General features: G+C 41.3%; 1 protein-coding gene across 3 annotated transcripts; it reads left to right on the top strand.

Moving 5' to 3' along the window:
- The first annotated feature begins 616 nt into the window (after positions 1-616).
- On the top strand, positions 617-22,974 carry stag2b (stromal antigen 2b). 3 transcript variants are annotated; one of them, XM_041943569.1, is made up of 35 exons: positions 617-774; positions 2,200-2,238; positions 2,890-3,017; positions 3,097-3,178; positions 3,345-3,488; positions 3,598-3,694; positions 3,848-3,924; positions 4,131-4,335; positions 5,240-5,391; positions 6,495-6,568; positions 6,691-6,814; positions 7,424-7,522; positions 7,713-7,792; positions 7,985-8,092; positions 8,475-8,586; positions 8,707-8,824; positions 8,934-9,037; positions 9,681-9,773; positions 9,877-9,966; positions 10,083-10,286; positions 10,629-10,699; positions 10,856-10,943; positions 11,080-11,160; positions 11,259-11,351; positions 11,807-11,981; positions 12,113-12,252; positions 12,448-12,549; positions 12,662-12,810; positions 14,015-14,143; positions 14,377-14,603; positions 16,095-16,314; positions 17,336-17,443; positions 17,533-17,659; positions 19,557-19,634; positions 21,125-22,974. In XM_041943569.1, the coding sequence occupies exons 3-35, from the start codon at positions 2,974-2,976 to the stop codon at positions 21,146-21,148; spliced, it is 3,819 nt and encodes a 1,272-aa protein (XP_041799503.1). In that variant the 5' UTR covers positions 617-774; positions 2,200-2,238; positions 2,890-2,973; the 3' UTR covers positions 21,149-22,974. The 3 variants fall into 3 exon arrangements, with proteins under 3 accessions (XP_041799503.1, XP_041799504.1, XP_041799502.1); XM_041943570.1 differs by lacking the exon at positions 2,200-2,238 and having other exon boundaries at positions 2,926-3,017; XM_041943568.1 differs by lacking the exon at positions 2,200-2,238.
- Positions 22,975-25,888: the final 2,914 nt, after the last annotated feature.

Raw genomic sequence — 25,888 nt, 5'->3', positions numbered from 1 at the left:
CTCTGTAAGATTTTATTGATCTCACAATGGAGAAATTCACTCTTACAAAAGCTCTTCAGAATACACGGGAACAATATGAACAATAAGGTGCAAAATAAGAACAATAGGAAGTACAAGAACAATAAAGGTGCAAATAAGATCAAACAGCAAAAAATTACAACTGAAAAAGTTTTTTTGCAGTGTGTGTGTCTTTTGCCCTGCAGTAGTGGATTTGGATGTTTATAATCAGAGAAGAACAGAGGTAGATGTTCAAACTCATTTTAGAGATTGGTTATAACTCAAACAACAGGAGGAAGCTGAGCCTTGGTGGGAACAAGCTCTGTACATAAACTTTTGTCTTTCACCCTTAGTTTGAAACTATTTAGGCTGAGGTTGATTTAAGTCAGTATTTTACTAAAATATTTCAGACTTCTGGACTTAATTTTGTTCTTGGTATTTCCCACAGCAGCTTGTAAGAGACGACAGAACACCGAGTACAGAAGTAGCATTCTTAAGATGTAGTACCATGAAGTGACCACTAGGTGTCAGCTCAGCAACGGTGTATCTAATGCGGGTATTGTGGCCGCTAGGTGGTAGCTCTGCACCAGGATTTCCTCCTCCCAGGTCGTCGAAACAACAAACCGAACTACGGAGCAAGCGGGGTGAGAGAACGTCCGAAACCGCCTCTGACCGCGACTTTTAAACTCTTTTTACAGAATTGTAGTGGAATTCAGACGGAGGCTGTATAAGAATAGTAAAAGTTGCAATTCTGCTGGGACTACATTTCACAACAAGGTAAGTTAGCTGTAAAATGGCGGAGAGCTATCTGGAAGTTAGTTGATTTGTATTTTGCTAGCCGTCTAGCTAGCCAGGCTAGCGCTAGATGAACCCAGAGCGCGGATGTCTGCCTGAACCAAGTCGCTTCGCTAGCTCGCGGTACATGGCTACTTCGGTTGTTAGCAAGCTAACGAACTGGATTTTGGGCACAGCAACGCAAAATATTTAGTTTGTAGCCGAAAGAAGCGTTTTATTGTTTCAAGCGACTTAGTTGCACTTTATATATTTGTAAACAAAGTGTTTGTTGCTTATGCAATACGGCACTGGAACTCCCGAGGCAAGATGGAGGACGCAAGGACGTGATGTTTTTTTAGGTAACGTTAGCGGTAGCTGTTAGCATAGCTAACTACAGGGAGTTATTATCAGCTCGTTGATTGCAGCACATATGTTGTAATTATCTGCTTTATATTCGGGCAAGCACGGGATACGATTGATGTGCGGACACAGGGGACTTATTTTCTTTGGAAACCTTAGTGACTAGCGTTATTGTGTACTAGCAAAGATTAGCATGCGCTCGTATAGTAGGGCTTGCGTTGTTTTGTTATTATGGTCCAAGTACGATAGCGTTCGTAAATGCCGGCGTGTTCTCGATATCGAACGGTAATTCGTTGTACATGTCTGTCGCCCTTCTTGTTTGGTAAATAACAATTTGTTCGCGCTGAGTATTGCACGCTTACTTTATCAAATTTCAACCAGCTGACGTTGGGAAAAAGACGCCAGAATCCTCGGTTGCTTAGCTTGTGGCGCTAGCACTAGCAGCGCACCGGCGTCGATTTTGACAGGAGCCGACGAAGAGCGCAGCCGTGTCGGCGGTGATGGAGGGAACCGAGCCGGTAGTTTGTGGCATAGTTGACTTACACGAATCCACGCTATTTGGTTTCAGAATTTCGTTTTATCTAAGATCGTCAAGTCCCGCTCCGCAGTAACACGTTTATGAGGTACTGTGTGCGATTTGGCGCCACTTTTTCAGTCAACACCCATAGAATCCCGTCATCTTATCATGCAGCGACTTATCCCCTCGCTATCAAGGAAATAGGCACGTTAACAGATTTGTAAACGAATAAATTTCCCAATCAAGTGAAAACTCACAAAGTCATGACTACCTGCTGCGTAGTGCTTATGTTGCATGGATCGACATTGACTGTGCAATGAAGGTGTGGAGGATTTTACGTTGATCATTGTAAATTAATTGTATAAATACGTGCTTAGTAAGATCCGCAGTTGACATAACGTATGTGGCCCATAATGTGCAGGATATTGATAGAGAGGATTCTTTGACTAATGTTACATCCCATTTATGTCAGACAATTTTCCTGAAAGTTTTCTCATAAATGCAGTTGTAATTAAAGAATGACACACTTGTATGTCATCACTGTGTGCTAGGACTGAAAGACTTGCTGCTGCACCCAAGGGGGCTATATGGTGGGTGGAGTTTAAGTTTGCTTTTTCAAGACTGAACAGTCAATCAAGTTTCTGTCACATGTAATCATACAAGGTGCAGTTACAGTGCTTTTCATGACCTCCCTGACTGCTAAAGAAACGTTTCCATTTGTTTCAGAATTAGAGACAAATTAAGAAATCTGATTTTGAAAGTTCCTTCTGCTCTCCTCTTTGATGTATGTGCCACTAATTTACACATCACAACCATGCCATAGTTTCTCTGTGGCCTGCAGTATCTTGTTGATGTTGATACTGGTTTTTGATTGGTTGAGATCTGTATGGGGCGGATAGGGCAGTTCCATATTTGGCCATTGAGGAAGACACTTCAATGTTCCTTGCATGACGCTGTCTGTAAACCAAGGGGAGTGAGGAAAAGAGGTAGCCAATGGCTAGAAAGCTGAGCATGACAGGAGCATTTGTGTCCGCCCCCTGTTACCATGTGAAACCGTTTTTTTTTCCCCTCTCTTGCGCTCTCTCAAAGGCATCAAAGAAACAGTTGCTCACTACAGAGGATGTGATTTCAGCAAACATATACACATTTAATGTTTGCTTTTACAGCATTTATTGTTGCTGCTGTTTGAAATGAGGAATAGGTCTGTATGTGTGACTCTTCATTACTGTTTCATATTCTAGGTCACATGCAACCTCTCCTGTCTTGTTTTTTCTGAGGATCCAAAGCCAGTCATCAGTTGAAGTTATCCAGAAGATGTTACAGAAATGATAGCAGCACCAGAAATACCACCAGAGTTCGCCTATACTCAGTAAGTGCTTGCTTCCTCTTTAGTTTTAAGGTTGAGGATGATACGAATTTTCATTCTAATATTTGCTTGTGTCTACCAGGGATACAGACACCCGATTCTCTTCAGACACAGACTTCTCCGAGGATCCTGATGGAAGGAGTGCAAACTCAGCTAAAGGAAAGGTATAGTAAACACATGGCTCTCTGCTCTTTGCCTGGATCAGGACATTCTTATTAAATAACACAATATTGTGTCTTTTATTTTTAGATATCTAAAATTAGTTTTGTCTTCTCTTAATATCTGCAATGTTTCACACACTTAATTATTCCTCATGGTCTTCTGTTCCAGGGTGGAAAGAAGGGGAAGAAGGCCGCAGGGGAGAAAGGCAAAGGAGGCAAGGGAGCAGGCCGGATAAATGGCCACCATCAAGAGAATGGCATGGAAAACATGATGCTGTTTGAGGTGGTGAAGCTGGGCAGGAGCGCGATGCAGGTATAAATGGCAAGATCTTTGAGATTGCCGCATTGTACATGCAATTGTATGAACAGCGGAAAGGTTTTATTGATGTCTGATTTTTGAAATTGTTTCTTTTTTCCTGCAGTCTGTTGTTGATGACTGGATTGAGTCTTACAAACACGACAGAGATGTTGCTCTTCTAGATCTCATCAATTTCTTCATACAGTGCTCAGGATGTAAAGGTATGTGTGTGTCAGCTTGACTTATCTTACTCCATGTTTGGCCCTTAAAAGGTATTGCAGAAGAAAATGTAAATTTTGGTGCTCTCTTCTTACTGAGTTGTTCTCCTTTACAGTTTAATAAATTGTCTTCCGTCTCATTCCTTTGTTTATCAGGTGTGGTCAGTGGAGAAATGTTCCGCAACATGCAGAACTCTGAGATCATTCGACGAATGACAGAGGAATTTGATGAGGTAACTTCACTTTTTCCAGTATAATCATTACCATATTCACAATTAATCTCCTAGGTGTCATTTTTGGATTAAGTATCAAACTAGAGTTTTTTTATTACCCAAGTACAATAGAACTTGCTAACTTGTTGCAGGGCAGAGATAACAATTAATTGTAGTTGCATTTTGTTGTTGGATTCACTGATGTTTTTCCTCTCTGTGGTCTCTAGGACAGTGGTGACTACCCTCTAACCATAGCAGGACCCCAGTGGAAGAAGTTTAAGACAAGCTTTTGTGAATTCATTTCGGTGCTAGTGCGCCAGTGTCAATATAGTATCATCTATGATGAGTACATGATGGACACAGTTATCTCCCTTCTCACCGGACTATCGGACTCCCAAGTCCGAGCCTTCAGACACACTTCAACACTGGCAGGTAAGATGAACTGTCTGTGTCTGTGAGAGACGTACTCTAATGTCAGGTCTGAATTGCAGTAACATCGCTATTCTACAAGCATGCAGCCAGCCAGGTTGGGTCTGGGGACACAAAACCCCAGGAACAATATTTGCTCCACATGCTTAATTTTAGGACTCTCGCATGTTTTAAGGGCATTTTGCCAAGCAAAAAGTTATTTTTCTGTGCTGTTATAAGTAGATGATATAATGAATATAACCACTGATACAGCCACTAAACACCCATGGCACACCTACAGAGGTTGTTTTCACTTCTTTTGCCTCTTTAGACCTTTTAGTTTTCTTGCACCTGGAAGAGTGGGGCAACTTACACTTTTACCATTGGCTGTCATTTTGTGCAAATAACAAGCAGCGCAGGTGTATTTACCTGCTAAAGTAAAATGGCAAAGACAGACCTTGTGCTCTACAATAACCAGAGGCATAACACTCAGACAGTATCCTTTATGCAACAGCTCTGTACATTGTTAAACAACAGTTATAATTGAGCATGTGGGAGGTGTGGCCACCGTGCAGTTGTATTCTGTGTAGAAAACCATCCTTGTTCTTACCTCTTAGTGTTCACCTGTAACATGCTTTTGTGTTTATGTTTTGGTGTTAGCACTGGTCTTGGCTGCCAGGTTGGAGCAGCTCAGTTGTGTAGAGCCATTTTAGATCTTATAATGTTTAATAATGATTCTAAAAGCAAACTGATTTCTGTTCTTTGTCTGACATTTTATGTTGCACATCCATGGCACCATAGACGATATAGCAACTTGGGCACGCTCACATTCCTGATGTTGTTAGCCAATTATATAATTATTACATTAAAAGGTTAGTGGTTTGTGCCTTTTGTTCTTTCTTGATGCCACTTTTTGTGTTTTTGGCAGCCATGAAGCTGATGACAGCCCTGGTGAATGTAGCTCTAAACCTGAGCATCAACATGGACAACACCCAGCGCCAGTACGAGGCAGAGAGGAATAAAATGGTGGCCAAAAGGGCAAACGACAGGCTGGAGCTGCTCCTGCAGAAACGCAAAGAGGTAAGGGTGGCCACATGGCAATCTGCTGGTTTTGTTTGAAAACATCTCTTACTGGAGAACTTGTCTTTTGCATTCAGACAAACATGCATATTGGATTATTCAACAACTACAGACCTGTAGTTGCCCTCACTGTGACATGTATACACTGATCTTTAAGTAAAATAAATCCCCACCCACAGTTGTGGAAAACAAGGGATTTCACTAGTAGTAGAGTATCAGCAGAGAGGGTGTTCTTCTCTGTTGGAGGCAGAGCGTTGGTAACAACAAAACAACACAGCAGAGGATTTCGCTTTTTTCCTCTCCAGAATACATAGACTAACTTCTGTTTCTCAAACATATTTAGTCAGTGATGTCAGTCAATAAATTGCTTTTCCTGCCAGACAGTGTAATCCGCAAGCGGGAAAGTGTTCATTGACTGAAAGTTTGTATTGTAAGCAGAATTAAATGTCAGCAGTCATAACCCAATTTTCAAAAGTCTAGTCTCCTGCACAGTATCATTGTCTGTCACAGATCGTTGACTGAAGATCTAATAAAAACATCACTCAGCCCTTTGGCAGCTCTTTTTGTACTCAATTCATGACAGGAATTTGAACCAGAATCCAGCGACTACTGTAATTTTTAAAGCACAGTTGCAACATTGCTCAGCCTGCAAGCTACATCCTCCTACATGCCATTTTCTTCAGGCAAATTATGAAAAGCGCCTGCACACAGCCACCCTGCAACCCGAGTTAACCAGTCAAAGTAATTTGTCTAAAAGTAAATAATTGTGACTAACTGCTCTAGCTTGTGACCAGAAATCTGTTCCATTTTTAGAATTGCAACACCTCTGTAGGTGGCGGACCTGCAGCGACTGTGTTATTGCTGAGTGTTATTCAGCTAGCATTGTCAGTTTATTAGGTTATATAACAGCGGGGCCCACCGGGCATCCATCTGTTAGTTCACTCTGCAGCCACACCACAGCATGGTGGCATAGTTGGCTGTCACACATCTTGTTATGTTAACAATGCCTCCTGGTCATCTCATACTTTAACATTCTAGCCAGGTATGCTTTATGTTTGACCACATATATTGACTCATGTGTTTTGTTCTGCTCTTCATTTCAGCTCCAAGAAAATCAGGATGAGATTGAAAACATGATGAATGCAATTTTCAAAGGAGTGTTTGTTCACCGATATCGGTATGGCTTCACATAATGCACATCGGTTATCAAAAAACATGTCTTTGATACTTGTTGTTGGTGCTGCTCCAAAAGAAAATGTCATGTATTCTGTTTAACGAATAATAATATCATTTTAACAGTGATTCGATAGCAGAAATCAGGGCAATCTGTATAGAAGAGATTGGAGTGTGGATGAAACTCTATAGCGATGCCTTCCTCAACGACAGCTATCTTAAGTATGTGGGATGGACGATGCATGATAAGGTGGGTCCACCAACTCAGGAGTCTTCAATTTATTTTCCTGATCAGACCTCTTCTTAGGAGTGCGTGGGCATGCACAGACTGCAATTGACTGACATCTCCCTCACTCTCCTCTTAGTTTTGTTGCATCTGTTGGTGTAGGATAACTTCAGTTTTATAATTTTTAGTATAACATGAAGTTTGGCAACATAATTCCCAGTTTAGTAGTGCACAACATCAATCTGAGCAGATGTCTGATTAGCCAGAATATGCGAAAACACCTGTGTAGGCATACAGTTCTGTAAAAGGTACAATCAATGGCTCAACTGCAAAGTTAAGGATTAAAACCTTCTGTGACTCCAGCATTGATTGACAGGCCTAATAGGCAAACAAAACAAAAAACAGATACATTTTAGTTGTACATTTCTTTCTGGTATTTTAAGATTGGTTCATTCCAGTTTTAATAAACACAGGAAGAAACGGTCCGCGTTTTTAAATTTAATCAGTTGGGAAACCTTGTTCATGATGGGATGTATGATTTACATAGATTAAAAATAAATTCCTGAGTGTTGCTGCTTACTGTGATTATGTACGGGATAAATGATGACGATATTTTTTATTTCTCTACTCCAGCAAGGCGAGGTACGCCTGAAGTGTCTGACAGCTCTGCAGGGTCTCTACTATAACAGAGAACTCAATGCACGACTGGAACTCTTCACCAGTCGCTTCAAGGTTAGCACCACCTGCTGGACAACACTTGCACAACAGCTCCAACTTTATTGTTTGACTCTGTTGAACAACTACAGGCACTGGGCTAAATAGATACATATTTGTGATTGAACTGAGAGGATTTGACTCGCTAACCAAAGTAATGCTTTTGATGAAGTTACTCATGGGGTCTGTCATCTCTCCATTTGCGCAGGATCGGATCGTCTCCATGACCCTTGACAAAGAGTACGATGTTGCAGTACAAGCAATTAAACTACTCACTCTAGTCTTGAAGTAAGTGGCTGTTTGCTTGATGGTATTTGATAAGTGCAACTTCCACGTTGTATGCCACATATCAGTGGGACAGTCTGTACATCAAGGGCAAGCCCTTGTATGCGCTTTCCAAGAATTACATCAAGCACATATGTGCTACTGGCAACTAATTTAGAATTTTAGTTGACTGAGTCTTTGTGTTTGTCTCTACAGTAGCACAGATGAGGTGCTGACCCCTGAGGACTGTGAGAGTGTCTATCACTTGGTCTACTCAGCACACAGGCCTGTTGCCATCGCAGCTGGAGAATTCCTCTTCAAGAAGTATGTCTAACTTAAACTTATTACTGAACATTGGTCACATGAATGTTTATCACTGAACAGAGACACATAGAATGAGCTCAGGAAAATTAATGTAGAGCCAGGTTGGCAAAGGAGGAGAAAGAGGAAAGGGAAAAAACACCTTTAATACTTAAGCTTTTGCATAACTACACATTTTTCTTATGTTCACCCTGACAGTTAACTTCAATTGAAACAGTTGAAAAGAAGTAGTTCAATGAAGTGTTAATTTTACATCAGTCAGTTCTCATCTTAGCTTATGAGTTTTCATTTTGCAGGCCTCTTGCTGCTTCTAACAAATGCAATTGGAGGAGTATGTGGGGGTTGCTTTCGTGTAATATCCAACTAATGATTAATGTTTTCAAAGATTGTTCAGCCAGCGGGAACCAGAGGAGGAAGGTGTCCCCAAGAGGAGAGGCAGACAAAGCCCCAACGCCAACCTCATCAAGACCACTGTCTTCTTCTTCCTGGAGAGTGAGGTATATTATCAGGCTATTTTCTTTCACTATCACACGTAGGCCACAAGTTCTGTCTTTCTTGACAACATTTAAGCAATTGAATCGTCTATAGTTAATTTGTGTATATATGTCTCTCCTCAGCTCCATGAGCATGCAGCCTACCTAGTGGACTCCCTCTGGGAATGCGGTGCAGAGCTACTGAAGGACTGGGAGTGTATGATCAGCTTACTGCTAGATGACCCATTGCCAGGAGAGGAAGGTATGCCACAGGTGTCTTGCAAGCTTATGTAGCCTACATGTGGGTCAGAGCACAAACATGACATTGTTCCTTCTGTTGTAATGTTTGTTTATGTTTTTTTTTCCTCTAGCTCTTACAGACAGACAAGAGACAGCCTTGATTGAAATCATGCTGTGTACTGTACGCCAGGCAGCTGAATGCCACCCACCTGTTGGAAGAGGCACGGGGAAGAGGGTAAGAGTGGCTTACACACTTTAAATAGTGGACTGGGATTGGTTAAAGGAGAATTCTGGTATTTCCTTACATGGGCCTGACTGTCCTGGAATTGTCATGATGACAACTGTGTTGTAAATTGGTCACTTTAGTGCTGTGTCTCTAAATAACTGTGATACAACCATTATAAATGGTAATTGTAATTGCATTGTAGCTTAAAAAGATTGTTTTCTAAGCATGATTGATTGTATTTGTGGCTTGTATTTGAGTAATAAGTTGAAAAAAAATCACCTTTTGATACTGATGAATACGCTGTAATGTTTTGTGCTTGTTGTGACACACTCCCTGCTTGCTAGTACCGATAAAGGGTTGACGTGCAGCTATTTTTCCTCTGGACAACTAAACTAACGTTAATGGAGGATTTGACATTACGATGCAGCTGCATAGTTTTGTATTTCTTATTGGGCTTAACTGTTGGTGCTTGCTTTTGTCCCTAAATATGCATTTGAAAACTTTTTGCTCATGTCAGCAACTAAAAACATAGTTGAAGATTAAATTAAGCAGAAATAGTCCTTACAAAAATCAAAATGTTAAAGAGTAGACCTTTTGCAAGCATGTGTGTAAACTAGTTGTGAGGCATCTAACTTGCTGCATCTATGATCAGGTGATGACTGCTAAAGAGAAGAAGACTCAGCTGGATGACAGAACCAGAATGACAGAGCTGTTTGCTGTGGCTTTGCCCCCTCTACTGGCCAAGGTTTGTTGCATCTATTCCCTGTGCACTCCTCTGAATAGCCATTGGCTTCAGGTTTTTATTCATCATTGAGAAAACATCACCATGTTAAATGCTTGTTTTACAGTATGCTGTGGATGCAGAGAAGGTCACTAACTTGTTGCAGCTGCCTCAGTTCTTTGACCTGGAAATTTATACTACAGGGCGCCTGGAGAAGGTAAGCAAGTCAAACGGGGAAAAATTAGTTTAAGAAGCAGTTAATTTAGCATAATGAAACAGTTTCTCATTCACTATTATCTCACATGATGTGTCACCTTTTCCTCTGTAATCCAGCACCTGGAATCCCTGCTGCGTCAGATCAGGGAAATTGTGGAGAAGCACACAGACACTGAAGTTTTAGAGGCCTGCTCCAAGACTTACCATGCCCTCTGCAATGAGGAGTTCACAATCTTTAACAGGGTGGACATTGCCCGGTCCCAGCTGCTGGATGAGTTGGTGGACAAGTTCAACAGGCTACTGGAGGATTTTCTACAAGAGGTAGGAGTGACCGGATGCACCCATCAGCACTCAAACACGCATGTTCATATTAACTTTTCCTTACGGTGAAACCGTAAAGGTGAAAGTCTTACCCTCTTACACCCAACCCATCTCTACCAGACAATATTATCACTGCCATTGCCTTTTGTTGATGCGTTGTGTCAAAACCTTTCTTGTGGACCACCTCCTCTCATAACCAGCCAAATTGATTTATCTGCAAACAAGACTTAATTCCAGTCTCAAATGGCCTGTTGAGAGATGAAGTGTGACTGATGATTCAGTCTCTATCAGATGAGTAAATATTTTGATCCATAAAACTTGTGTGCAAAAATCTCTTTCCAGGGTGAAGATGCTGATGAAGATGATGCTTATCAGGTTTTGTCAACGCTAAAAAGGATCACAGCATTTCACAAGTATGAAATTTATTCTTTCTGGAATGCTTGTTGCCTCATACACATCATATCCCCCTTCCATGTCTCCTGTGCTCTTTGCAGTTAGAACAGTAATTTACCTTTGATTCTGTGTACAAGTGTCAGAAACCGACTGAGACGGTGTCAAATTTGTTTCAGTGCACATGACCTGTCGGGGTGGGACCTCTTCACCAGCAACTTCAAGCTTCTCAACACGGGCATAGAGAATGGAGACATGCCTGAACAGGTTATTAAATATACATATGCATACCAAGTGAAGTTATGACCCCTCAAATTGTCAAATTTTGTTAATACTAATAAACGTTAACCTGTGCCCACCCCTCTCTTCTTTCTTTTGTTCTCTCTTTTCTTCTTGTGAGCAGATAGTCATCCACTCACTGCAGTGTACCCACTATGTGATCCTGTGGCATCTGGCCAAGTCATCTGAGGGCAGCTCCAGGAAGGTGATGTCTCCTTAAGCCAACTTCCTCATTCCTATTCTGCACTGTTAGAAATTGTGTAGGCATACTAAAAAACTGTGACCTCCCCCCCCCCAAATCAGGATGACCTGGTGACCCTGAGGAAGCAGATGAGGGCATTCTGTATGATGTGTCAGCGCTACCTCACCAATGTCAACACAGCTGTCAAAGAACAGGTGACACACACAAGAACAACAACTCTGCATGCACAGCAGTAGTAGTAACATCTGCTTAAAAACAAAGCAAAAGAAAAGTGTAAAATGAGGAACATCAACAATCAAGGTGATAAAACCTTTGAATTCTGAAGAGGTGGGTGGGCTTCATTTCAGCCGCAGTGGTTTCTTTAGCCACAAAGTGCTGGTAAGAAGAGCTGTATTGCATTAACAAGTGACTTAATTGCATAGCCTCTATTTTCCTTGTTCATATGTGATGAAAAGGTCCTTGATACAACTTGTTTCTTAAGCCACCGATGCATCACAGCTGATGTGAAGTCAGATTTTCACAAATCTGTGAGGTGCTCTGTATACGTGCACTAACAAAACTAGTTTAAAACCTCGTTTGTAAGGAGTCCTTCTTTATTGCACTGTTTTAACGTTTTGTGTTATTTTTTTCTCTCTATTTTCTTCTACAGGCATTCACCATACTCTGTGATCTCCTGCTCATCTTCAGCCACCAGATGGTGTCCGGAGGCAGAGAACACCTGGAGCCCCTGGTCTATTCCCCAGAGGACTCACTGCAGTCTGAACTGCTCTCCTTCATCCTGAACCATGTCTTCATAGACCAGGATGATGATACAAATAGTACAGGTACAAATGCAAATCTAGCTATCTTTTACTGTCAACTCTGCTCCATTAGGTAAGGAGAGCAAGTAAAAGGATGGTTTTTCAGACAGTGTGCAGCTTGTAACACTGCTCTATTTTCTTTTCTATCATCTCAGATGGGCAACAGGACGATGAAGCAGTAAAGATTGAAGCTCTGCACAAGAGAAGAAACCTCCTGGCTGCCTACTGTAAACTCATCATCTACTGTGTAGTAGAAATGAAGACTGGAGCAGACATCTTCAAACAGTACATGAGGGTAAGTTGACTTTTGCAGTGTACATTATAGCTAGTCATTAAGAAGGACTGTGCAGGAGCAACACATGGTTTTTAACACATTAACACATCTGCTGCTGCAGGAAATGCTTGGTCAGTCTTGCATTGACATAGTAATCAGCTCACATATACAGCGATGATTTTTTCATGTGCCAGTATTGTTGTTATTTCTTTACAGTATTACAATGATTATGGTGACATCATCAAGGAGACTATGAGTAAGACTCGACAAATTGACAAGATTCAGTGTGCCAAGACCCTCATCCTCAGTCTGCAACAGGTCAGTGCACACACTCTTACTCATTAATTCAGTCAGTCTTTCTGATGTCTTATTAAATTGTCCTTTTTAAAGAGATTGTTGATCTTTTGTTTCACATATCTCTTCCTTCTAGCTGTTCAATGAAATGCTGTCTGACCTGGGTCATGGGTTCGATCGCTCCTCCTCTGCGTTCTGTGGAATCAAGGAGTTGGCCCGTCGTTTTTCTCTAACCTTCGGTCTTGACCAAGTCAAAACCAGAGATGCCATCGCTATGCTGCACAAGTAAGGCTTCCTTCTGTTCTTGTTTCATTGCATTGCTCTTCTTACATTTTTGGCCTTGTATCTGGGAACTGTCATGTTAGACAAATTACTCCTTCAATACTGTATTTCCTCTTGCCATGTTATTTTTCCTGTGGATTTTTGAGAGGCTTAAGTGATTACATGTTGCAGTTTTGCCTATTCCCATGCATTGAAAGTGTTGTAGAAAAACGTGTAAAAAAACAAATTTAGACTATTGAAACACACAGAAGAGCAACAGTGCTATAAAAATGGTCTGTTCCATACTAAATGTAAGGAACCCATGCAATAATCAGAAGATATGCAAAAGGTGTTGGTTGGTTAACTCTTGTTAATTGAGTGTATAAAAGCACTCATGTGGATTATTAATTTATAATCTCAGTCGGGTTACAGGAAAGCCGATGTATGCAGTTTGCTGTGTTATCTTGAGAATCCCCTTTAATTGTGCACCATATGTGTACACTATGTAATGGGATATGCTTGGTATGCAATGGCTGTTAAAGTAATGGAAGACAGGCTCAAGATTGTGCTTTGTTTTTCTAGTATTTAAAATGTTTAAACTTTGAAAGATGACTGCTGGGAGTAGTGATGCAGGGTATGTCCATAAGTGTAGCAGAAATCTAGCAGTTGGTGCAAAATACCAATTACTTATTTAGAAGGAAGAAACCTGTTAAGTGTCTGGTTGTAAAAATCAGATATCTGGACTTGTTTAATACTGCACAGTAGGATTTGGAACTTGTTAAGTTCAGAAGATATTATTCTGACTTGACATACTAATCCAGTTTCATCGTCAACACGAAATCAGACTAATATCCACTGTTCATGAACCACATTGTCCTTGGTTTCAATGAAAGACTTGACATGCTTTTCTGCACTGCTAAAGAAATACTTTGAGGGAGACTCTGTTAAAGGTTGTTTGAATAATTGAAAGTTATTAAATACAAAATCATGCCTGTCAGTGTAAAGTCAGTCTTGCCGGTGGCCTAGAGGTTTAGAACACGTACCATGTGATCCATGTCCCTGGTTTGAATTAATGTCTTTCCTTGTCAAATTCTGCATAAGTTAAACCTCAGTTTTCATTCGGTTTCCGTTTTGTTACACACTTTGGATCAACTATGTGCACAAAAGCAATTCTTCTTCTTTGCTCACAGTGCGTTATTCTTCCTCTCTGTCTCTGCGCGTCTCTCAGGGATGGTATCGAGTTTGCATTTAAGGAGCCTAGTCCCCAGGGAGAAGGAGGCCCTCCCCTAAACCTGGCTTTCTTGGACATCCTCAGCGAGTTCTCCTCCAAGCTTATGAGACAAGACAAGAGGACTGTGTAAGTTTTTTTTTTTTTTCTGTTGAGCCGATGGGTCGGGGGTTGGGGCTGCAGTGTCTCAGTGTAACAGGTGTTTGTGACAACTGGTGCAACTGGTGTTTCTGATGCGTGAGTGGTTGATTTGAGGCCTCCAGTTGGAATGTGCACCTGATTTTGTGTGTAATGTTTGTTCTCTGTATGCATGGATGCAGAGTTTGTACATCTTGTCTTTATGACCTCCTGCTTCTCCTCAGCCACATGTACCTGGAGCGCTTCATGACGTTCCAGATGGCACTGCAGCGAGAGGACTGCTGGCTCCCACTCATCTCCTACAGGAATTCCCTGCAGGCTGGCGGTGATGACGATACCATGTCAGTGATGAGTGGTTACTCCAGCAGAGGCTCGTCTATCCGCTCCAAGAAGACCAAGCCTCCTGCTGCTACAGCTGGAACTTCAGCAGCCAAGAGGAAGCTGCCAGAAGGTATCACACACTCAGGAATAAGAGAAAAATGTCCATTGCATTAGGTTTAGTGAAGTTCAGTTAGCACAGTATATACAGTATTCATCATGTTTTAAAACTTTACAACTGGATATCAGCAGTTTTCTGTTGAACTATAAACAGTCAGCTCAAACTCCTCAACACCTGCCAATGCACAAACACACTGCGAGGTCTTAATGATAACCACATATATTATATCCCAGCAACGATGTTACAGAAGCAGGGTTGGAGCCCAGATTAACCCAAATGCGTTCCTAGCAGCCTGGCTCAGGCAGCCAAGCTGATGGGTGAGGAGATTAAACAGCAGATGGTGGGAGAGAGTCAAACTGCTTCTTATCAATCACACAGGGTCACTTAAATCTGTGTGTGTTTGTGTGGGTGTGTGTGTGTGTGTGGGTGTGTGTATATGTGTGTGGGTGTGTGTATGTGTGTGTATATATATGTGTGTGTGTGAGTTTGCTGAAGACCTGCTTATGATTGGGATGGGTATCGTTAAGATTGTAGTGGTACTGCTGCTCTTACAATCCTGGTTGATTGATCAGATACTTTAACAGTGTTCTTCTTGGTTCTTTTTTAAAATAGATTGAGATAGATTGAGAACAGTATTTATTTATTTTGCCATATGAGCTCCATATAAATTAACATTCTTGAGTAGCAACATCATTGTTTTCAACAAATCACTGTCACAGACTACAATTAGCCACTACACTGCTGAGATGTTGCTGATAGCCTGTAACATTAGCTAACTATCTGATGTGACCTTTTTGTCTTTCCGAACTGGGAATGCTCTGAGACTGGAACTGTGAGTTTCTGAAACAACAGTTCGGCTGACACTCTGACCATTTCAAATTGAATTCATGAATGTACCCATATTAACAGCTCTACAATCATTTGCCAGTGGTTACTTTTAATCATTAACCCATGTAGAATTTAGTTAACTCAGTGGGTGCTTGAGGCTGATAGCATACATACCATACCTGAGGTGGATGGGCCAATGGGAGATTACCTTATAGCTAGGCAGTCGACCTGTGCATTTTTCTGCCTGTATGTGATGTCCTTTCACTATATGTTTTGCAAGATTGCTTGTGTTTCCACCCTTACATACAAAAGAGTTTCTGCACTTGTGGCAACCAACATTGCCTAGTGAAGTATAATCAGACTTTTAGACTTTTAGTTATCTCTGTCATAGTCACTAGGAGCAGTGTCTCTCTTTTTCTGTGTATTTGCATTTATGAGAGAGAGGCAGATAGCTGGCCTTGCACATATGAGACCAAGATAGAGATCCTTAGCAAATGTTTAAATTTCTCTGATACAAACAGGAGAACCAATGACATCAAAACTTATCAATTCTACCGTCTTCCAACATGACATCTCTTTAACTTATTGTTCATAGTTCAGGGACTTTGAAGGAACTAGGGCCAGATGTGCATGTTTGTTGCCAGTTTGTCCAACACTTTGGCCCTTCCTTTCCAGAGGAGAGCAGCAGCAGCGAGGTGTGGCAGCAGAGCATGCAGACCCCAGTCATGATGCCGTCCCCCCACCTCACCTCCACTGCCATGCGAGACCCTAAGAGGAGTCGTGATGACAGCTTCATGGGGGTCTACCCCCTCCCTCACGACCAGCAGCAGCCCCACCAACACCCACAGCACCATCAACAGACGCCTCAGCACCACCAGACACCCATGGATTACAAGTATGCATGCCTGACTGTTGCATTCCTGAGGTGTAACGATGCAGTCGGTTCAGTTTGGCACAATAGACGTTATAGGGGTCATGGTTCATGGTACATGTAAGATATGTTTAACAAAGTTTAAACAAAACAGCTTCACTGTGGAAGAGTTAAATCCTCCATAGGCATAATACAAACTAAACTAAGCTTCCAAGTTTCACCATTTTTAGTTATTATTGTCATTTTCTAATAGATTTCATTGCAAAATCAATTAGAACATCATAATCATAAAGAACGTCATAGATCACCAGACAACAGAAAAAAACCTCTGCAGACAAATGTTTGACATGAAAGTTGTGGACAGTTCCACAACAGTTCAGTGTCAGTTTATGTCATTATTACATTCATTTGTGTAGTGCTTTTATTTATCTATGTTAAAGTTCCTTTTGGGGACCATAATTAATATAGACATTCATTTAATCTTTCAGCTCCACAGTGAACACATCAAACCTTTCATTGCATATTGTGCTGCACATATTCTTATAAATCCAGATAAGTCCAAACAGTAACTTTTCTCCTCCTCATTTGCTGAGTTGCCCCATCATTTCAGAAACTCTTTGATGACCATTTTATTTTAATTATCTATTATTTCCTTCCATCTTAATACTTCTTGCAAGATTTTATAAATACTGTATATTTAGGCCCATATCCAGGCCCCATCAGTGGATCACTTATTCTCTGAGAATGGGATCAGAGGACTGGAATATGAGCCAAAATACATTAGGACAAGGTTCAATGTAATTTCCCATTTGTGTGCTATTAATTTCTAGGGCAAACAGCAGCAAAATGCTTGTACTTAACAGCCTGCCAAGTGTTGGCCCTACTGGGACAGTGACTGACTAGTTTATTTATCCAACCTGACTTTTCATAGGCGCCAGGCCAGTGGGCCATCTATATAGTTGTGTCTGACATCCTTGTGATATGTCCAGTTAAATCACCAAATGGATTAAAAACGTCGCTAATTAATGTGCTCTTGTGCATTTAGTTCCCAGGTGACGTGGATGCTGGCCCAGAGACAGCAAGAGGAGGCACGCCAGCAGCAGGAAAGAGCCATGAACTATGCCAAGCTCAGGACCAATCTGCAGCACGCTATGTAAGACATACGCACCAGCACGGAGAGAGACCTGTGAATGTCTCATTAAGTGTATTGTTCCATAATTGTATGATGGTTTGTTTTTTCAGTCGTCGCGGCACTGGGCTTATGGAGGAAGACGAAGAGCCTATTGTGGAGGATGTGATGATGTCATCTGAGGGTCGTATGGATGACCTCAATGAAGGCATGGACTTTGACACCATGGACATTGATCTGGTAAGATACACATTTAACAGAGTTCAGCGTTTAGGAATTTGTACTCAATTGAAAATACAGTTTTCTTTAAATCCTGTTCTGGTTTTTGACAGCGGTTTACTTTGTCACCCCAAACTTTTTAGTTGCATCCATAACACATTCAGTGACCTGCTTAGGTCTTACCTGCATACCTCACTGAACAATCAGGCTGTCTCAGAAGATCAAATTACATACTTAGCCAAAGGACATTTTTACATGTCTTTTAGACACCCAGTAAAATTCCATTAGGAGGCAACATTAGTTGCTGTTGTTTCTACCAGTGTAACATCTGGATGTAGGGCAGTAAGGCCAGATGTTACATCTGGAGACTCTTCGTGGTCTAGTTATTTTACAGTCACAATACTGGATGCAGTGTCAAATAACAAGAAGGAGTTGCTTGAAATCTGATGTAATTCTGAGATACTTTTAAAACCTTAAAACTCTGTGTCCAAAGAACTCCCCAAAAGCACTGAAAATCCTCATTAAGCCTTGTTGGTTCATAGCTAGTTATCTCATGCTGCCAACTAAGAACTATCAGCCCGAAGACCCTGCCTGCTTGCAGCTCAGGCAGTCAGCAGCATCATCCTGGGTTCACATGGAGCCTTACAAAAACCCTTAACTGCCTTAACACTAAACACCTACCTTAACACTTACCAGTGTGGTGGAGATTGGGCTGTGAAAGCATATTTTATGTGATGGGATTTTAATTTGTGACATCTGTTTTTAGATAAACTTTTCCTGACTGGTTGGTTTCATGTCAAGTCAATTTTATTTGTATAGCCCAATATCAGAAATCACAAATTTTCCTTTCAATGGGATTTACAGCAACACCCTCTATCATTTTAATATCATTAGACCCTAGATTCACACAAGGAAAAATAGCCCCCAAAAAACATTTTTAACAGGGAAAATGAAAGAAACTTTTTGGTTTAAAGACCACCAGTGTTTCTTATCAGTGCAAGCTAAGGCAGCTTAGCACTCATCAATTTGAGCATCCCTGGCAAATTACTGCAGTCCTTTTTCTTTCAGTTTATGGCCCAGTAGTTCCCAGAATTTGCCAAACCCTCTCAGTTTTTCCATTTGGGTCTGCTTTTTATTAGAGCTCAGAGATATATCCTAATTAAATTACATTTTGGTTACTGGTTTTGCATGAATACTCTGCCTGCGTGGGGAACAACCATTCAGTTATTCTAAGAAAAGACTGATTTGTTTGGCACGCAGCAATTGATAATGAACAGCTTGTGTTGATTTCTGCATTTGAGTTCAAAATGGTCAGAAAGACAGGAAATCATCACAAGGAATTGTTGGCTGTGGGCAAGGACATAGCTGTTTTCTGCTTTGTTTTTTAAAACGATGATGAAAGATGCAACTGCTGGCACAACCTGAGGCAACATGACTAATTTCTTTAACCATTTATGGCAACACCACAGAACCATGTGTGATGAGTGTAAAGCCAGAACTAAATTTTATTTTAGACATTTGTCTATTTCGGATGCCTACGCTAGCGCTGCACTCAATGAGAAAGGCTCCACATGTCATGATGAATCAACCAGAAAATTGAACAACTGCCCTAGATTCTCTAAATGCAGTCCACTCATTGCTTTTCTGATCATTTATTTCCAAATTCAGCAGCAGAAGTTAAGTGCTTCTAATATCTGTTAAAATTATATCTTTTCTGATATTGTAATTCATATTTAAAAAATCCATCACATCAGAATGTGATCCTTTTTTTTGTCATATCCTCTTCCCCTGTATTGTACACCCCTAATTTTAAATGTGGGCGAAGATTTTTCAAATGTCAATGGGTTGTCTGCCAAAGCAGCTGATAGAACAAAGTTATTGGTGTACCTGCTTAAAACACGGTGTCTTTCTCTTCCAGCCACCCTCTAAGAACCGTCGTGAGAGGTCTGAGCTCAAGCCAGACTACTTTGACCCTGCTTCTATCATGGATGAATCGGTAAGGAGCATCTACACTCTGTCACTCTTAGATCTGTTTAACTTTGTATGGTGGCTACCACTAGGCTGCTGGCATGCTCCAAATTCTAATTTGTCTTTAGACTGCTGTTAGATGTGATGCTACAAACGAATACCAGCATAGTCATGTAGACTCCAGGTGTGTTAGCGTAATGGCCAGCTGGAGAAGCTTGTGAGGCACAGTGAGAGCCGACACAGCTTGTGATTTCCTCAAACAAAGTAAACAGAGTTGCACTAAAATTAGTGTAACTGTGTGGAAGTGAACTGAGAATAGATGGCTTGTAACCAGTCACATTAGCTGGACCACTTGCAAGCATGTTGTTTTTGGAGCGCTCATGAGGCTGTGCAAAACATTCAGACAAGTTTAGCTGGCCAGCCTGGATGCACTGCAGCCAAATGCTACATTTTTTATTGATTGCGAAGCCACCTTTTTGCTTGTGTAAACCTGCCAAATTGTATTTATTTCAAAATGTACTGCAAGCCTTAAATTCTTGTTTCAACATGTCCCAACATTAAGAAACCCTGGGGATTTGCCTTCAGGATTGTTCTTACTTTGGGCTTGAAATGCACAACTCCTCCAGACACTGCCTCAGCACAGAGCACTGAAAAATGTGAGGGTGTTGCTGTCAACTTTAAATGAGTTCATTGTCACAGTAAATATCATAGTAGAAATCTTTTTTTCTCTTCACCAAACACTTAGCATCTTGTTTCATTAAGTTTTTTCTGAGAAAAGAAACAAGATGCAGCACATTTGGCTGCTCAGCTTTTACAACTTGACACCAGCTCACACCCCAGCATAGAAGTCTGCCTCAAATCTATTTTTTCTGCTCAGTATTGCTTTTACACAGTGATGCAGCTTTAGATGAGATTTTATTTTGCCACTGCAGACGGAGTTGAATGTACTCAATGCAATTTGATATCAAAACTACTCAAAACAGCCAATTGTTACACTATTTGCTGTCAACTGGATTTCAAAGCATTCATTGCAACTGTCAAAGCATTGTTACATTTTATTTAGTCTGATTTTATACAATCAAGTACAGTAGTTTGTCGAACTGATTTTAATATTGAATAGACTGATTATGTTTTTTGGCAGCAGCTACTTAAATGATGGGTGGTTGTTAGGTGACCCAACCAATTTGATTTTACCCAAATATGACCCAATTATTCTTAACTCGATTGTGGAGCACCTCATCAACATCTGAAATATTGTAGAAGATTATATAAAGTAACAACGTTCATTAAATACATTTGCAGAATCAGGTAGTTTGAAATATGATAGATTATCACACAGTTGTCTGTTGGATTTGCATCATAATTCATGTAAATTGTCATACTGCACATTTGTCATATGGAAGAAAAGGGTTCATCTTATGTTTTTCAGGTTCAGCATGTCATATTCCTACCAATGTTTCTCAAGTGAGTTTTCAACTTTACAACTGGTTATTAAAGCTTATTTTTTGTTTGTTCTAGGTCCTTGGGGTGTCCATGTTTTAAGCTAATATCCAGATGATTTTGACGCTTGGATAACAGAAGAGGCGCTTTGTATTTAAAGAGAATTTTAGATGCGAAAACAGAAGTGTTTTCTGTAAGAAAAAACAAAACAAACAAAAAAAAAAATTCTGGCTTGTACTCCACGTGGACCAATGACGACCCACACTCAGTGTTGCTTGCTCAGAGAGGACTTTGTTTCAAATATTTACTTTTATAATCTTGGGTAAGCTCTTCCTGTTCAGAAATAGTGTAACAGGCCACTTCCAAACCTATTAGAAATGAGACATGTCTGAAGAAAGAAAAATCCATAATAGCTTCTTTTTTTTTCCCTTTCCTTTTTTTAAACGGGGATGAATTGGTGTGTTTAACTTAAGAAACATTTTTTGTTTATGTCTAACCCTTTTTACAATTGTAGTAAGTTACCAGGTGTGAAGTAGTAATTTATAAACAGACTGTAGTAGCTTGCTTGTACCGTGTTAGCCAAGTGGATGGAGGTCTTTATGTTTCTGTGCTTTTTTTTTTCCTCCCTCTATCTCTTAAGTTTCTTTTCCCTGTTGTTGGGCCTGATTCGAGGTCCTGATAACCACTGGTGGTTAAGATGGTGAGATGTCACGTAGAATCAGTCATGATCCCTTTATGCTGTGAAGAGTCCACTGAACGCTCCACACTGTAATGCAGTAAGTCCTAGAGCTTACCCCAAGATGTGGACCACTCCTTAACCACCATCTACTAGAGAAATGTGTGTGCCCCCTCCCCGAACAATGAGCAGATTATATCCCAGTAGTGCCACTGTGTGGGCTCTGGAATAAAGCAGTTCGGTCAAAGAATTACACATCTTTTAAAATCCAGCAGCATAATGTTGAAATGGGTATCTCTACATTTTAAATAAAAGTTATATAAGAATCGGTGCTGATTTTATATATGTGCTTTTTGTTTTCTTATTTTCAACTTTTCAACCTTCAGTCACAACGTTTGAGAAATGTGTAAGTAAAACTAAAAAAAATGAAAGCATGTGAAGCCATGCATCAAGGAAGATTTTTAAATTTGTATTTTTATGTTTTTTTTTTTCTTTTTGTCTTGATAATGTCTTCAGGTTTCTACCTTTTTTCCTACATGTAAATTAGTTTGGATAAAATTAATGAAAAGACTTGTGAAATTCAGCTTTAAGGTTTTCTCAACATGAAAAGTCCTGTCAGAAAAACACTTACAGATTTCAAATGTTAAACGTGAAAGGTAGTCATTCAGACAATACTGAAGATGAAAGTTATTCAGCAGCGCCGTGGCAGCTAGACAAAGCTTAGATTTTGACATATATTTGTCACACACAAGTTTTAATGAAATGTTTTGTCTACTGAGGTTGTTATTTTGTAGTCATTCCATGCTTAAGCCTTAAACATGCTTGTGAAGGTCACCTTCTCTCACAGTAATCTTCCATGTCAGAGGAACAGTCATGTTTAAAGGTGGATAATTGGCTTCTTAGAACATGAAACATGAGGTGGTCAGATGTAATGTGATAAAGTAGATGAACAGCCTATATGTGTTTTGCCTAATTATTTTATGTAAGTAAAAAAAAATTCTTTTAAGGAAAAAGTACTGTTTATTGTTTGTTACTTACCACTACATTGGTATAAATTCTTAATAGATCATGTGTATATATACAAATTTAATTTGTTTCCTTCCTTTTGGCCATTTCTGTGTTTTATTTTTTTTTCTGCACTCTTGCCTACACTCTAAGTTGTTGTCTGTTATCCCATCCTCTTTCAGTCACTCTTTTCTGATTTGTACTTGTCTGGAGACAGTAACTTTTGAATAAAAATCAACACATTTCATCTGTGGTACTTTTTACTTTTGACCACAATGAACCTACTCCAACTATTACTGGAATTAATGAGAGCCAGGCTGCACACTCGTCTTAGTTTTTCCTTGGCACATTTATGCAATATTGGGTAAAATATAGCTCAGGTGGGGTGACATTTAAGTTGTTCATTTTAAAGGCTCAAGGGGGCAGTATAGTCAAAGGCAGACATCCAGCCTCCCCACAACGGCGGTGCTGTTATTATACACGGTGTCAGTCTTTGTAATACATGTATCTTTTTCCCATTTGTAGAAAAGGCTGTGAATATGTATTCTCTGCATCTTCAATGCACAAATCTCACTGTATGTGACAGCATTTACGTTTGTGTTGACTATCAAAAGGGCCCATTGTAGCTAGTAATGTCTTGTTCTGCAGAGACAAAGGGGGCCATAGTTGCTGTAATGATAAAAGTGAGGACATGAGGTAGCAGAAGAAAGGATGAAAGCAAGAGAGACTTCTGTGCTAAGTGCATGATTAATAAAGAGGAGCTCAGATGAATGCGGGCATATTAGAATAGGATCTGGCACAGAGCTCCCCTTCATGTCCAGCCTGTGATACATGAAGAGGCTCATCTATCACTACGTCACTCTGCTTGTCACATGTCGGCTGTCAGAATAATGTGCAGAAAAGCACCTACCTCGGCAGCCCTGCTTGATTGTCTTCTGAGCTGTCAGCCCTTTTTCTAATGCGCTGTTAGTGGTGTTCATGCAGAAAAATGCCAAAGACAACATTTAGATTAGTGTAGCAACAGTAGCTGTTGTCATGTTGTCAAACCAGTTTTCTGAAAGTCGAGGAGGAGTTTTATGTCCACATCTCGTACTTCAGTGCCAGAACGACTATTTTCCCTCTACTTTTCTCTCTGTGATTTGTTCCCACGGCAGTGCATCTGCTTGTGCTGAGTTAGGTTAAGTTGTGTTGCTGAGGTCAGGGCTGCTGCTTTAAATCAGAGCCACAGCCTCTGCAGGGCTAGGTTGTATTTACTCCTGATAACCCACAGGCCTCCGCAGACCCTATCGGTTAAACTGGTGTTGAGACCTCAGAGAGGGTCAAGGAGGACTGCGAATCTCAATTCACACATGCTCGTGCAGAGTTCAGTGGGGTAAACCCGCCTAACAGGATCTCAAAATGTGCACTTGCCCTGCTTTAACACAGCCGCTCATAATACTGGTTACACCTCTTAGAAGAGCTGTTGTACATGGAGGATGAGACTTTTTCCAGCATTTTGCAAGGAGATAAACCAACACACTTTTAATGCCATGGCTAAATCATCAATGAGAACATTGGTGGTAATCTCCTCGGCTTGTGAAGGCAGAGGAAAGCAGCTGACCCCGAAGAATCGCTTGCCAGGACCTCAGATTAGGAACTCGGACACACGCACACAGATAGAGCAACATCCAGGCCTCTGGTGCTTAAATGTCTGCACTTCTGGGGCCTCGTGGTCCACTGCAGTGCAGCTCATCCATTACATTTCTGAGCCGCATCACTGCAACAATGCGCCATGCGCCCAGTGAAATATCTGGTAACCAAATAAAGGGAAAGAATCTCTCCCGGATTAAGAGGAGACGCTCTGTGGGCCGTAACAGAGATGTCAAGGTGAATGTGAAATGAGGAAAGGATCAATGCCCTTCATTATGAGGAGCAGGTTTCATGAGACAGGCCAGAACAGGTCAGAGATTCCAGTGGAAAGCTATGAATAGAGCGCCGTGGGAACCTACTGTCTGCCTCCTGTCGGTTTTCTTCGTATTGACACACAGGCAGAGCAGCTAAAGGTATGCCGAGTGAGTGAACGAGTGACAGGGCTATTGTACTTCGAGGACAGAAGCAGGAGGATTAGTCTCCCTTTGACACTGAGGGCTGAGATGGTCCGGTGTGTGGAGGGAATCTGTCATCAGCAGAGCTGCAGGTGGTCCAGAGGTCTGGGCAGGGCCCTCGACCCCGCGGAGCGAGAAAACAAGACGAGTTTTCAGCTGGGACCAGAGTGATGTTTACCCTGGGCAACCCTGGAATCGGATTCTCTACACCTCCTCTCCTCACCTCGCACCATTGTTGGGGAGCCACATTCGCTCCTCCCAGTGGGCCCGGGCTCTGCAGTGAGGATAATAATGGTTTTCCCCCACAGGAAGAGGAAACAAGATTATGGTTTTTCAATCAAGGTGGGGGAAACGCTGAAAACACGCAGGCCTGCGAGGCGGCAATGCGCCACACAAGGTCCACGTCTCCACGCTTCCATTTTCAGATCCCTTGAAGCTCATTCAAAGGTGACCTGCAGATGACTGAACACGTTTCTGGGCCAAGCCAGCTCTGCTAAATCATGAGTCTCAGTAAAGTTTGGATGAGTGTCTTATAAGGGCGTGATGAGACAGGTCTCATAAAGATGACGGAGAGCTCTGCATGTCACCGGCCCCTGCCAGGAAACCCCGGTGATTAACGAGGGCCAGGACACCTCTGCTAATAAGACTCATCTCTTTAATTGGCTCCATGATATGACTGTGCAAATGGCCAAGGGTGCGGGTGCGTGCATGCACGTGAGACGTGTGCACCGTGTCCATCTGTGCGTGTGCGTGCGTGCATGTGCGTGCGTGCGTGTGTGTTGGAGAGGAGTTCACTGGGCGTGTCTGCATGTGTATGTACAGGCGGGTGGCCCATGCATGTGCCTGTGAGCAGCTTTCTCACATCCCCTCTGCACGGATACATGCCAGAGAGCCTCATTAGAGCGAAAGCACTTCTATTGCTGGCCAAGATTTAACACCTCACCCAATAATAATTTATTCAATCTATTCTTAAGTATTGCATGCGCTGGTAGATAGGGGTTAGGTTATGTAAGAGTGCGACAGTGCCTAGTTTGAATGTGATATGATGATAATTATAAATCCAAGGGAGACGACAGA

Source organism: Chelmon rostratus, chromosome 9 (assembly GCF_017976325.1).
Source record: "Chelmon rostratus isolate fCheRos1 chromosome 9, fCheRos1.pri, whole genome shotgun sequence".
Lineage (NCBI taxonomy): Eukaryota > Metazoa > Chordata > Actinopteri > Chaetodontiformes > Chaetodontidae > Chelmon > Chelmon rostratus.
This window is presented reverse-complemented; position numbering and strand designations above follow the sequence as displayed.